Source organism: Hyposmocoma kahamanoa, unplaced genomic scaffold, assembly GCF_003589595.1.
Source record: "Hyposmocoma kahamanoa isolate Upper Pololo Valley unplaced genomic scaffold, ASM358959v1 296, whole genome shotgun sequence".
Classification (NCBI taxonomy): domain Eukaryota; kingdom Metazoa; phylum Arthropoda; class Insecta; order Lepidoptera; family Cosmopterigidae; genus Hyposmocoma; species Hyposmocoma kahamanoa.
The window spans coordinates 175,238-191,019 of record NW_020653780.1 but is presented as its reverse complement, the minus strand read 5'-3'; the positions used below and the strand labels follow the sequence as shown (position 1 = coordinate 191,019).

At 35.3% G+C, this 15,782-nt stretch overlaps 1 protein-coding gene across 1 annotated transcript; it reads left to right on the top strand.

Moving 5' to 3' along the window:
* Nucleotides 1-5,757: 5,757 nt before the first annotated feature.
* On the top strand, nucleotides 5,758-14,599 carry LOC113229255. The gene is made up of 5 exons (XM_026462787.1): nucleotides 5,758-5,894; nucleotides 8,028-8,372; nucleotides 10,630-10,841; nucleotides 13,142-13,291; nucleotides 14,411-14,599. Exons 1-5 carry the CDS (start codon nucleotides 5,885-5,887, stop codon nucleotides 14,495-14,497), a joined length of 804 nt encoding a protein of 267 aa, XP_026318572.1. The 5' UTR covers nucleotides 5,758-5,884; the 3' UTR covers nucleotides 14,498-14,599.
* The last annotated feature ends 1,183 nt before the right edge of the window (nucleotides 14,600-15,782 follow it).

Below are 15,782 nucleotides of genomic sequence, written 5' to 3'. Positions count from 1 at the left end.
AAGCATATCATGGAGACCCATACCGAGAGCCGTACGAACTTGGTCAGTCACCCCTCGGATAATTACCGTCAATCCGTCTGGTAACTATTAGCTGTTCCAGGTTGTGCCCTTCTTTCCTGGCAATGTGACCAAAGAAATCAAGTATCCTACATAAGGTGGATAGTCTGGTCTAGACGTTAAACTCCCGCTGAATTTAGTCATTGGTGCGAAAATTAATCCAATGAATTCGCAACATTTTTCTACATCAGCACGTCTTGAAGGCGTCACTGTGGTTACGTTCCGCCTTTTTTAGTGTTTACGTTTCCGCCCCATAGTTGAAAATGGAAAACACCAAAAAGCCCACCGTTTTGGTTTTAAGCACATTGTTACGATTCTTCCATACTCTCTGTAGTTGGGCCATAGCACCTTTAGCCATTCCTATTCACCTTCGAATCTTCTTTACGCACGACCCGGGTTGTTCATGTTCGCGCTCAATGTGTAATTATATCTTCTAGACTTTCAAGGTTAAGGGCCCGTCAGTTCCAAACTGTCCGAACTACCACGATCTACCATAGTCTTGGTATGGTTGATCGTGGTAGCAATCGTGAAGAAAAGTTTTAAACTGATCGTCTCTACTCTGTTCATGAGCTCAACCATTTCAGTTTCGTTGGCAGCAAGCGACATCGTGTCGTCTGCATACCGGAGGTTAGTTGTTTTGGTGCTACCAATTGTGACACCGCCCTCCCAATCTTCGCAAACTCGTCTAATTCTGTATTCTCCATTATTAAACCATACACTTAATACACTTTTTTCAATTGCTGAAATAATTGTCGTAATGGTTTTATCGGTTTGTTCTGACGCTTCTCAAAATTTAAGAACGTTTTGTACATTGTGCGTACATGGCTTTTTTCTCTCTATTTTGCTGGGTCTTAGGAGATTAAAAGTGACCTCTACGCACGCGTTCTGTATAATTAAAGTTTAATCCTATTTAGATATTAACGATCAAAACGGAATTCCCATCCAGGATTAGAATTTAATGTCGAAAATCGTGTTTCAGTTTTCCGATAAATAATTTAATTAGTTAAAAAATACCGGGTTTCAAAAGACGCTTTCAAATAAGTCGCTTATAGAAGCACTGCAGTGGCCCCACTGTGACGCTGCAGTCGCACCACTACTTATTTTCATATAATATTTAGCGTATCGTGGCATGTCACGCCACTTTTGTAGGCACAATAAGTGAACTAAAAATTACTAAAGCGCTACAGAAACGCAGATTGCGCAACCACAATCGCGCCACTGCAGCGCTTCTACAAATATCTTCGAAGGTCCCCAAAAACTCGTAAACTTTCACACAAAAGATAGAAACTGTATGCTAGGTTATTAAAGACAATAGAGAGCGTAGGAAAAGTAACGAATACCTTATACAAAAAGAATATTTCTACAAATCTACCATAGGCATGAACATCAGCCTACGTAATAAAGAAATACGTAAACAGAAAAAGCGACAGTAGAATTTCAGGCACGTAATCTCTGCCTAGTCCATTGGGATACCGGTATATTGTAGTAACTTAAGGCTGGAAGATGCGTGATGTGGAATTTTAATAATTAATTTTGTATTAATTAATATTATTTTTGTACTGACCATACTAGACATGTTACTATTTGAGTTTGTACAAATTCCAGGGCAGGTCCCAGTAAGAGCAATATGGGAAACGACCTTTTCTAAATTTGTTCTGATCTGTGTATTGTGGCATAGTATAATAAGTAGTCCAGCTCCATTATTATTTTAATTGCATCAACAATTTGTAAACATGACTTTAAAAAAATATGGTATTGTTAAAGCAATAAGCGCGGGTACACACGCACCTCCCTTTGCTTAAATAAAAAAAAACAAGTAAACGCCTTTCTATACAAAATAATAACAACACACCCGTTGCATACCTTTTCTGCATGATGTTTAATGAAAACGTAATTAGTTTTGTTTTATAACATCAAGTAACGGAACGAACAAGTCGTAGACGTGGTGGTGACAGTCAGAGCTTTAAATCGCAAGGATCTGAGGGGCACTGCCACTGCCACGTCACCCTAAGACACAAAGGTGAGAAGACCCTGCCGTTTCACTTGCATCCTTACGAAAGCAGTAATGCTCACATTACAGCTTGGTGGCAGAAATAGTACTGCTACTTAAGTGCCTATAACGTACCTAAAAGACTACAACAAAATTATATCATATAAATAGCATAACCAGCTTAAATATTGGTCTCAAGTTTTAAGTCACCGACAGATATTTCGATTTTATACGTTTATACAAAGTATTGTATAAAGTCGCCTTCAAATTATAGAAGCGCTGCAGTAGCGCGTTTGTAGCGTAACAGTGCTAATTTTCATTCAATATCTAGAAGCGCAGTCGCAGCACCACTGTCGCGCCTCTATAAACGTGTAATTAAAGTCTGTCTTTAAGAGTAGTATTCCAGAGCTCTACTCAATGCTCAAGTCAGGACATGATTATGATTTCAAGCACTGGAAATACGACCCTAATCGCAAGGACTTGCTTATGATTTCTAGTGCTATAAATCGTAGTCAAATCCTGACTTGAACATTGAGTAGAGTTCTAGACCCTTAGACGGAGTAAAATGGTATTTGTAATGTTGCTAGTTTTCATAAAATTTTAAATAGTTATGTAATTGTTATCGATAGATTGTGAAATAAGATAAAATTTAACCAAAAATGACTAAATTATTATTGTGAATGTTACGAACGTTCTAATGATTACTAATTGCGTCATTGCCTTATTTATTCTTATTTTGACAGTTGGCCTACTAGTATCGAGATCAATTTTTATTCGGATTTGATTATCTATGTATATCGTATTAGAATGAAAAACTTTAAAATATATCTCCTGTTTGTATTTTTCATAAACATAGTGCATGGATGTATGAACTTACAAAAATTGACAATTCACGTGTGTATGGATGTATGAACTTACAAAAATTGACAATTCAAGTCATCTTGTGCTCAGTAATTAGTTGAATAACGTATCGAGGATGATCCAAATGAAACGAGTTCGGCTATTTACCTATTTCATAAGCGTGGCCAATATTTAGTCGATGGTCGGTAGAATATTTATCGACTGCAATCACTAGCTGCTCGCAAGCGGGCGACACTCTTGCGCAAAGAACTGTCATTTTACTCCGTCTTCAAAAATACAGACTATAGAAAACGACCCAAGCACAAGAAACAAATATAACGTAATCAACATATTCTTCAGTTTACCCCAACAAATTTTGTTCAAAGGTTACGGCTGGAAAGAAGAATTTGCGACTAGTCCAACAGACCTCGATATCAAAGATATAAAATAACGCTAATATAGCTTAAATATGAATTATTCCATAATTGGTATGTTATATTTTCGTATTTGTTTCATTTTGAGCGTTCTTCTTTTTTTTGTTAGATTTTTGTTCCCTGAACGAAAGAAATGAGCCGTTATGTTTTTAAAAAAATGTTATCGTGGTTTTTGCTAGTAGTTCATTAAAGGTATGCATAACACAAACTCGCATTGCAAGGTCTGGGCTGTATGGCGGATTGGTTATCATATCCACATTTGAGGCCTTAATACGCATTCGTTACCTTGGCGGAATGTGCCGAGGCGTTATCGTTGCGAAGGACGATATTGCTTCGAGGACGCTTTTCGCGAAATTTTTCTAACACTCTGAGCAAGCGGGTGTTTACATACCAATCTGCAATCACTATCATTTGGTCTTCAACCGCTACAGTAGTGTAATGTCCTGATTTGCCGAAGAAAGAAGCAACCATTTTCTTACCAGTGCTCTGACTTTTCTTAACTTTCGTTGTAAATCTTCAAAAGGAAAGACACATTCTGCGGACTGGCTTTTTCTTTCCGGTTCAAAGCAGTACACCCAGGTTTCTTCTTCTTCTTTTTTATCATTTTGTGGCACCACTCTACACGCAATCGTTTCTGGTACGCCGTTAAATCATGAGGTATCCATCGTGTAAAGTTTCCGAACCTTCAGATGCACATGCACCTGGTTCATTCCAATGCCTAATACAGTACGAATTTCCTGACAAGTAATTTTTTTGTCAGTTTCAATCAGTTGTCTTACGGTATCAATATTAAATTCGGTAACCGCAATCGCCGGCCGACCTTCACGTACATATATGTATATCATGAAGATGATCACGTCTAAATGCACTGAAACACGAATAGACAGAACTACGACATGGGGCTTCATCACCAAATGCCAATTGAAGTCTCTGACAACTCTCTTGTTGACTTTAAGTCACAAACGTAGAAAATCGGACGGAAAATTTTCACGACTGAAATTCATTGTAATAGCGACTCAAATGGCAGTTTTATAGTGTAAAAAGTTACCTACTCAGAGAGTTCCTTTTTAAAATTTCGTATTTTTTTTAGTTTCTGTCACAATTGGCCAGTTCCGTTCAAGAACTTTCAATATGGCCCACATAACTATTTTATTCATATTATCCCTACTCTGTTATTGTGTAGACAGAACACTGAACACTGTTGCATAACAATCTATGATATTGAAGTGTTATGTCTTCACCGCACATCAGTGAAACAGCGTATGTATGAAACGCCGCATCTATAGAGAAAACTAAGCATCGATTTCATTACCTATACTATGTTTTTGACATTTATTCTACCAATATATATTTCAAAGATCTATATTTTATTTAATCAATTACTAAAATTATGAAAACTGAATAAAATGATGAAACATAAAAAAGAAAACAATAATAATCCGATATGGCTATTGTAGAAAATTGTACATTGCCCTCTATGAATTAGCTCGATAACCAGCTAGCTCTTTTGAGGCTAAGTAACAAAGTGCATCTAGTCTACTGGAGCTCGTATTAGTACGCGGTAAACTCCATAGATGGCACTAAATGTAAATTAAACTAAGGTGAGAGAAAACTAGTTACAAAAATCAACATTTTTCCATAAAAATAAGGAATTTTAACAAGTGTTAAAGTCGCAGTTATATCTTTCACATATTTTCAATCGTAATTTATTTGATAATCCAGGGGTTTTAGTTTTATCTAATTATTTTATAATACCGAATAGGTACTGTTGAGAAAGTGAACAACATCAATGAATCAAACAAACCGAAGTGATATTATAATAACTAGTACTATAGTCCATTTGTTTAGGGACTTAACTAAATGTGAACAGCCTTGATACATCTTTTTATTGAAACATTATACTTAATAAATTTAATAGGTACGCAATTTCATATGAAGCTAAATAGTTGTAATTTGTATTTGAAGGTAAGTAAAAATCATTTTATACATGTATATTTCATTAAATAGTAATAACAAGATTATTTACATTAGGTAAGTAACTAAACAAATGGACTATAGTAAACTTTACTAACTACTTAATTATTAAACTTCGTAACTTAGCAGCAATGTATCCACCGCTGTTATAGTATAACTATGGACGGAATGCCACCTAGTAGCTAGCGTTCCGGAAACATTAAGAAAGACTTAACAAAAATGTTTAAATTTACACTCAATAAAGAGTACAATTTATTATTAAATTATTTTAAGTATTAATAAGAAAATCTTTTAAGTTACCATAGGAATTACAATTTATTTACAAAATAGGTTTTATTAACAATACCGAAGATTTAATACAGACAAATGGAACGTAGTAAGATGTGAATAAAATGAATGCCACGTATAAGTTGCCATGAGAGACGCCACTTTACAATGACGACACGCGCCCCACCAGCGTAGTTTGTGGGCCCGGTCCGCTTCACGTCCGCTTAGTCTATAGCAAGTATTCGTTGGGGTGGACGTGTGTTTGTACATCGTACGCCATTTCCACTTAATTTCTGTGATATTTACAAAGTAATCAACCAAAATGTCGGGATGTAAGTAGCCTGTTGTATTATTTTGATACTTTAAAACGATTTTGAATTACAATTTACCGATTTATAAACTAAATTTTGTAGAAAGTGTCTGTCTACTAACAACGCAGTCGGCGCGCGGGGAAACTATTCACCTACCTATACATTGTTGATGTGTAATTTTTTTGCTAAAAATAACTGTTCTTGTGATGAAGAAGTCCCCGAATGTTCAGTAATGTTAATACTTTTTACTAACACCATTAATAGACATTTTAAAGTATATCGTAATTGTACAAACAAACCTGTTTAACTTTGTATTTGCAAAACAAACAAGGTATTTGGTTTAAATGTTTTCATTGTCTTCACCAATTCACATGAACATACCCGTATTGAATTTGAAATTCGTTGCTCCATATTTCAAATAAGGAGTCTTTAAAAAAAAGGCGGGTTTTAGTAGTTTTTTACACGAATTAATTTCTAGTTTATGTGTATTACGTTGTGCGTTTCTTGATTATTTGTTACCATTAAGCTGATGGCTCTGAAGCCAATGCTTTTTAAATAAAAAAAAAAATCAAATAAGGCCAATATGTATATGTACGGTTGAAGTCAGTGGTGCGAGACCAGTCCCGATTTAGGAAAACGATAATAGCTTGTATGACGTCATTGCGGTGTGACATCACAAAAAATTGCGGTGTTTTATAACTCCTAATTTTTTAATGCCTATATCTATTTAATTTTTTAGCAAATGTCTACTCTTGTTTTTGAAAACTTTATGAAAATGAATTCAATTTTGTAAAGTATGCTTGTATTCACGGAAGCATGTGGTCTGTGCTTGTATTATACAATTGATAATGCAACAATGATATACCTACCATGGGGCAATGTATTCTTTGTTTGCAAAATTGTACCTTACGGTATTTATGTAGAGTTCAATTTTGCAATTTCGAAAAGCGACAGTTTATTTAGTTGCCTCGTTTAATGCCGCTGTTGCGAAATATTATAATACTGCAAAAATAGATTAAGATGATTGAACTTTATGAAAGATAAAAATCTCGATTTTGATTGATTTACATTGCATTATCAATAAGTTATTTTAATAATTGTTTGAAAGTACTTTAATCAAGGTTTACTCGGTCACGTCGCAATGGCTTGACGAATTCGTGGGTAAAAAAAGAAAGAAAAACACAACCAGTGAGTAAAGGGAAAATGTGTTAAGTACATACATATAAAAAAACAATTACACTGCACTAAACTTAAGTATGTCTTAAACCAGTGCTTAAATTGATAAGACTCACTTAACACAATGTATTAAGAGTGCCTTTTGTATTGCAAACATTTGTAAGACGTACCTAAGTTTAGTGCAAGTGGACATAAATCTATTAAAATTCTTTATGGAAAATTGCACAGTCGATGCCCTGAGATATCTGACCCCCTGTCTATTTGGTTCTGAGTAGGTCAAACAAACTTTATCTTTAACCTATGATATTTAAAATTCATTTTGGTATGACTTCCTTATTTCATAATCATTAGTGAATGACTTTTCAAGAAACTTTTTAAGCCAATTTAATCTTTAATTACATTACATAAATACAAATTTCAACCTAAAATCTAGAATTCCTTTACACTTTTCTGTGGAATGCGTAAGAAGGTTCATAGAAGCAAAACCGTCGGCTAAGGTGTCAGGTATAATAGACTGTACCGGTGATCTTATCATCTTTTTAACAGACTTCAAAAATGGAGGAGATTCTCAATGCGACTGTATTTTTTTAAGTATGTTACGCGATGATTGACCACGATTTGTGCACCGATTTTGATGATTCTTTTTTTGTTAGAAAGACGTAACCTCGTTATTGGACCCATTTAAATTTTGAAGAGAGGTGGAATATTTCACCTCTAAGGGTGGCAAACTAGGGGATAAGTCCGGTTTCGCGCACTTTCCGGTAACCGATTTCAATAACACTTTGCAAATAGATGAATCCCACGAACTTTTGAGATCGGTTTCCTTGGTACTCTATAGCGAGATTATTTAAGTACTTATATTATTATTGACCTCATATTATTTAAATAGTGTTAGCGTTTATAATTAAAAAAACCAGACAGTTTGTAAGCTTAACCTGTCGCTGAGTACAGTAACTTACTATCGCTGTTCTGTTTCAGATCCATACGGAGGCCACCCACAATACCCCTCGCCACAAAACCCAATCTACCCTCAAATTTACAACACTAATAATACACCAGTCCCTGGCCAACCCTCTGCTCCAGGCTACCCAGCCCCTGGACAGTATGTCCCTCAACCTGGATTTGCGTACCCTTACCCTCAACCAGGCTCCGGTCAAGCTTCGCACCCTGTGGCAATGTCTTATCCAGGCATAGCACCGACAGCACCGCTACCGTCAGGACCACCTTACGGGTACCCCGGTGTAACTACTGGAACGCCTGGCTACCCTGGCGTAACGAATGTGAGCTACCCTGGTCTGGCCGCTGGTGTTTCTGTTACGTCGAGTAAGTATTCTTAAGTATTAACGCTAATTGTTACAAAATTATTGATACTCACTAAATTATCAGCACATTCACTGCCTTAGGGATCAAGGTCAATCTTCAGCGGGAGTAAACTAGCGTAAGCCAAGTACTTGTGTACTTACCTGTCCCAATAACCACACAAACCACTTGCAAGGGTTACTGTATTCCTTGACAAAGCAAAGATGCACACTTGGTTTACGCGAGTTGACGAGATAAGAAGGTCTGGCAACCTCTGCTGGTAGACGGTCCTCGTTTACCTATTGCCATATTCCTTAGATAGTGACTATAGAGCTCCACACAACGAGCTTGTCTTACAAGTATAATAATGTGCCATGCCATAGTGTACAAAAATGTTGTCAGGTTAGACATTTTGGACGAAAACTTGAAAAAACACTGACAAGTGGTGCATTTTAATATTTCAAACGCAGTACGAAAACTTCCGTGTGCCAATTTAAAATGGTTTTGAAGAAAACTTACTTCAAAGGTCTTTGATTTTTATACCTCGCTTTTTGCTTTCAATGAAATGCCACAATTCCAATATTATATTATTTTAATTTAATTGTTTTGTTTTTATGTTTTTATTGATATTTTATAGTAAGTATTCTAAAATTTCCACTCTCACCAAAATTGTGGGTATCGCAAATATCCTATCCATAATATCAGGGAATTAACAGGTAATTTTTTTGTAGGTACTCAAAATAGTATTCATATTTACCTATATTCTAAAATTCTTTGCAATTTGCAAAAGGAGCTATTCCTTGTGAAAAAATTCGTCCAGGGAAGTACTGCAACAACAAGTGAGCACTATTGTATTGGAGTTTGGAAGGGTAAGGGTGCTGGTGAAATTACAGGCACATGGGACTTGTCAAATTGTATCAGGATGACGGGCGCAGTAGCAGTGCCCATCAGGTCTTTGCGATTTAATGCTCTGATTGGCACTGCAACTGTTATGGACAGGCATGTCTCTTACCACCAGGCGCTCGACGATTTGTTCGTCCCGTTACTTGATATATAAAGGGATTCTCAGTACAGAGTACATTTTGAAACGTTACATAAATAGTTTTTTTAAGTACCAGTTAATAAATATTTCAAAAAACATTGAAGTGTTTTTTTTTTTTTTTTTCAAAAAAAGCATGGACAAAAGCACAACGTTTTGTGTTTTTAATAATTCAACGCATCACTTACTAAGGTTTACTCAAAATGTCTCATCTAACAGGTTTTTTATGTCCAATGATATCTTAATTGCTTTGTTATCGTATTTAATTGCCCAAACATAAAATTCTTTACATACGTCACATAGGGCGAATATTGGACCAATGTTGCGATCCTTACACCTGCAAGTACTAATACGCTGCAACACTCATAAACATCTTTCATACTTGCGCCTTTTATTCTCAATAGCAAATGGTTTAAAACAAATTTTTATGTAAACAAATGGTAGCAATAATAATGATACCTAATTATGAATAATGTGTTGTGAAATGTTTTTGCTATTTATGATTCAGTGATAATAGACACCTTCCTTACCAATGACGTCAGTCACTGAAATTAACGTAAAGTTAATGACAAATACACTATATTGATTCATTACCCTAAAATGAGGAAATTGTACATTATTCAGAGACCGGGGAGGAAGAGATTGCTGGACGAGTATGAATTACAAGGCCCAGGGCCAGCGAGGCCGTGTATTAATACGAGTCAAGCAATCCCCGTTCCCGCCGAGGCTTATAACGATATATTGATTTTCTCAAACAGTGTGAAGAAATAATAGGAGACTAATAAATAAAAAATACAAAAACACTAGTTTAATTGTTAGTGTCGTTTTCTTTTTTTTTAAGTAAGCTGGGCTAGTAGGTATTTTCAATTCTCGCAACTGTGAACACTGGGCTGTATGACTTTTTCTTTTGCCTATTTACATAGTTAAAAAAACATATAGTCGAAATGAGAACCTTCTCCCTTTTTTGAAGTCGGTTAATTATTAGTAGAGGATTTAAAAATTTATAAAAGTGCATAGTAATGGATTTTCATACTTACTTTGCAGGCCTTGGCCGGGAAGAAGTCGCACGGTCCATAAATGACAAACTTTCCGTGTTCGTTTTTTGAAAGCGACGCAAACATTTCCGAGCATGTTTGAGAAATATACATAATATAGTCATGATAGTAGATAATTTAATGAGTCACAATAAATGTGAGTAATGAGTAACTCGCGCACGCTAATTAATACATTTTGAAATTCCAGCTACAGTAGAATGGGTGCCAGCGACAACTAGCAGTGCTACGTCACTTACAAACAGAGCGGTAGTAGCAGGCTACGAAGGTCATGATGGTAGTCCTCTATGGGTGATTAGGGCCCGGCTCGAAGGCGAACTGATACCCGGCAAGCTAGCTATCAAACACCACGGCGCATACATCCCTTGGGATGGCAAGGAAAATGTTGTACATAGTTTTGAGGTAATCATTAATGCTTTTCATAAAACAGACAAACATAGAATTAGTCTTACTGCTATTTTGCATTATAATGCAGATAAAAGGTAGCTCATGTGGCTGCGCACTTGCTGCTATAGATACAGCGTTCTGTGTTTTGTCACGCTTTGTATGATACTCCATTTACATTAAAATTGCACGACGTTTTCTTATACTTGCTCGATTTGTTTTCTCCCACGTTAAAGGCATGACATGATGATAATATCCGAATTTGTTTTCACCATTTCTATAAACCTCTTGTTACCATGATAATGAATTAAGACAATAATAATAATACTAATAATAACGCACACACTCAACATAGCCTACTACTAGGGAAACCCTGTGTCGCGGGTGCCATGGACACACACATAGACAACCACAAATTACACCCAAACTCACGAGAGAAATAAATGTAGGCCATACAAATATTTCTCCCGGCCCGGGAATCGAACCTGGGACCTCTGCGTGGCAGTCCGGCATGGTAACCGTTCGGCCACGGAGGCAGTTTACACATTATTTTACTTAGGTAATGTTGCAAGTTTAACCGTTAAAGTGTATTGTCAAAAGTTGAATGCGAACAACGTGCGTGTAGGTTCGCTTGAATTGGTGAATATGTACACGGTCGGAACGGCAACGTTGGAATGTAGTGTGAATGAGAAATGCTTGCAGTCTCACTCGCACATGTTAGGCAGATTATGGGAAAAATAAGGACAGCAAGCATGGTTAGTCTTTACTTGTTTTCATTTTTGTTCTCACTATTCTCAATAGATGGCGCACTCTAAACGTTAAACAGTCTAATTTTTGTCTCTTGGAATACTTATAGATTGAGCTATGGGTTGTAACCAGTGAAAACAAAACTAATTAGTATGGGAGCCTGTACTTAGTATTCTGAGCACAGTGCTACCGTCCTTAACATAAACAACGTAAACGTTTTTAGCTAAATGAAACATATCTGGAATCAGCGAAACGAGATCTACAACCCCTTTTAAGCGGTTTTTTTTATCTTATTTAGTTTCAGTTTTCGGTCGTTCTAGGACTAGTGTTCACTACCTAATTTCCGTGGCAAATTTTATCATTTAAGTATTCGATTTTTTTATCGTGCAATATTATTGAATATCAGAGTTTTACTTCGTGAAATATTATTTCCTAATTAGATGATAATATATTTCATATTTAAATAATAAAAATTGCCACGAAAATTAGGTGGTGAACAATAGTCCGAGAATAACCGTTTTAGTGACAAGCACAATCCGCGCAATTGACATTTTTTAAAGATTTCGTTTCAAAAAGGTCAATTACTCGATTATTGCAAAGAAAAGGGCCAATATCTCGAAAGTTCCCAAAATGCGTTGCTTATGACAATTGACAAGGAAGGCAGAGTGACTTCTGTAAGATTACCTAATCATTAACTTTATAATGCGAGAAAACCCTTGGAAAATTCACGCAAAACCTGGATCAATTAGTTCGCCTACTCCACATTAGCCGTAACAGTAAAAAAATACCACCGGTAGTGAAATGATAGTAGCATTTACTTCACTTCAATAAAACATAACCGAAAAACCTAATATGCCAGTTACTATTTGTTCCGAAAAAAAATTTGCACATAGTCTTAAGTCACCACAGAGACCGCTATTTATGTCATGTGATACCACGATGAAACGTACTGTATATACCTATGTTATGTTTAGGTACGGTTTTTAATGGTATTACTTGTATAACCTCGGAAACTTTCAACTGAAACAGGCTATTGCGGGGGTGATGATTGTGAGCCGATCCTTTGAAAGTTTCATTACACCTACATATAAGAACTATAATCTTAAAATTGATTGTAGTGAATGTTATGTTTTACTACTTACCATGATTTTCGTTTATTTTCTGTGAAATGACTCCACTATAGTTTGTTATAATTATTAATACAAAGATCGGACACCTCCACCTTCGATCTGACATGTCCACTAGACCTGTCGGATGGAAGGAACTTTTATTTATTCTTTCTTTGTATTAATAATTATAAAGAACTACAATCATCACTGGTTACTGATATGATTGGACTGACTGGTTCACCAGTCAGCGAAATAACCTACCATACTGTAATTTGCATAAACAGACAGACGACAGTAAAAAAAATATGTTTTATTCAGAATATTAATCACTACATTTATAAAGTCTGTTCCAATCCATTTAAAACTGGAATAGAATGGACAGTGGCATTGAATTTTTCGTATTTACTTTGCTTTGTATATTTTCATGCATAAGTGTTAAATTATTGTCTCTGCAAATTCCAGGTCTGCTGTGCTAGACCTGAGACTATCCGTTGGATCGAAGCAAGAAATGGTTTAATACCGCCAAATGCAGTAGCTGCCGGCAACACTTCAAATGGAGAACCACTCTATATTGGTAGAGCTAAACATCAAGGCTCTCTAACTCCCGGCAAGGTTAGTAAAAATCTACTTTTAAGATGCTACCTGCAATTGATTTCTAAGATACATAACAGACAAAATTTTGGATAACACAAGACTATTTTTAAATCGCGCTTAACTGCCTCTTTATACGGAAATTAATGAATGAAGGAAATATTCTTTATGAAATTAGTACGTCACCTTCACCCACACACTTATAAAATGAAGCAGACAACATAATTTCACACCCACATACCTACACGTAATTATATTAGAGTTATAGTATCGCTTTCCTTCCAAGAACGAAACGTAGTGTCTATTTCTTTTTTTCACTTGTGTTGGCGCACCGACCCTTGTGGCGCCATTTTTTAAGCGACCTGAAAACTGGTCCATATCAGCAGATACAATAATTAATTGTATTATTTATTTTTTTGTAATTCAAACGTAACAACTTATATAATACAATTTTAAGAACTAGATTGGTGAATTTGTGAAATGGAAGTTGGCAACAATAATGTGATAAGACCACGCAGTTTTATGAAGTGTGTTTAGTCTGCTTCCCATTTATAAATCTATGACTCCACTCGATTGTTTGACTAGAGGCGCGCTTCTTTCAAAACGCATATTCATCTCTTCGATAAAATTGCAAAATGGATCTATAATTTATAGGCTGGACAAAAAATATATGTTACAGTGGTTGTTCAGGAGATTAAGCCAGCGACATCTTCAAAATGTGACAAACATACCACGTAACCCCCACAAGTAACCTCTGTAAGCGTGACTCAAAAGTTACCTAGTAAATTTGATATTAGTTGTTGAATATGAAAAAAGCCGTGGTAACCTAACGGTTTAACCCAACGCGTCTCAAGCAGAGGCCGCTGGTGCGAATCCGGGTCGAAGGATTGAATTTTTGGAATTTATGTGCGAAATTTTAAAATTTGCTATGAGCTATTCGGTGAAGGAAAACATCGTGATGAAACTTGCGCGTCGTACGTGCCTAGCAGTGGGACGTATAAAAGGGCTTAAGTTGATGTTTCAAAATAATAATATAAACACTGTAGAACAAATTTAATAGGAACAAATTTTCAACAAAACATTTGGCAGCTTGTGTTATGACGTGACGACTGAGTGACCTTGATTTGATATTCATTGCAGGTACACCCATCTCACAAATGTTTGTACATTTCTTACGGCGGACAAGAGATACCACACCATTCTTATGAGGTGCTGTGTACAGTGTAATGTATTTTTTTTGCGGGTAATTTTAATCTCATACGAAACGCGTTTTAGAGACTGTTCAAGTGTATTTTATATTTTGTCTTAATTATTTTTAATAAGTATCTTTATATTAATGTATTTTTATGTAGATTTTTACAATGCAGTAAAATTATTAGATATTATTTGTACTTTGCAACGTAAAAGTTCTGTAAAAGATCTGGTAAATTTTATAGCATTTAATTTAAAAATAATATGTTAGGACTAGTTAAAGTGACTAATAATTTTACTGTATCATTTATTTTAGGAATTTTATTGTTATTTGTTACAAGCTAAATAATATAAATTTTGATTTTATGCAGTGTTTTCTTTACAATCTTTTCACATAATTCACAGCCAATTTTAACTACAATGTGTTAATAGTACATCGTGTACTAAGGGCGATAAATAAGGAATTACAAACGAGACTTTATTAGAAGCCCGAAGTCGAAGACCGCCCGTGTCACACACATTCGCGAGGAAATAATAAATACAAAGATAAACGCAGTAACAATAAATATCGCTTCACAACCAACGATGTCTATGTAAAACTCGACAATTACGGATTTTAAAATGGCGGGTTTGGGTTTTTTTTTTCTTTTTTCATATAAAACAGATGGCCAGCTCTTCTTCCATAGATAAATACAACTCAAAAAGATGTTAAAGGCAGAAATGTATGCAGCCATGACGTATTAGATTAAAATAAATAATTTCAAAATACTAAAAATACTGCTAAATTTAAATCTATAAAAATAATGACAATGCGCGCTTGCAATCATGCCATACGGTATAATAAAAACTTCTAGAAAAGTAAAATGAAAAAAAAAAAACAGGTTGGTAGGTATAAAGGTAGTACATAGATATTGTTGACAGTGTATCATATTTTCATTACGTAGTGTATTGTATAATCATAGCTATTATTTAAAAGTGTTGTTTTGTACTGTATTTTTTATTTATTTTATTTATATATTTAAATTAATCGTAATAGAAATTACAGAAGCAATACAAATTATCAAATTGTAGCTAACTGTCCTTTTCCTACATATTGCATGAACAAGACAAAGAGACCCATTACTAGGTTGTTTATATAGGTAATTCCGGACACTTTTCGTGGTTTTTTGTATTAGACCTGTCGTCAATTTGTTGGCATTAGCGATACAGGGTTTCCCTGCGGGGCGCTGAGTGTGTGCGCAAAAAAAATCTGGTAATGAAAAACAAAAACCAAATCAATAAAATTCCAAAATAATTATTTATAAGTACATTTCAACCTACT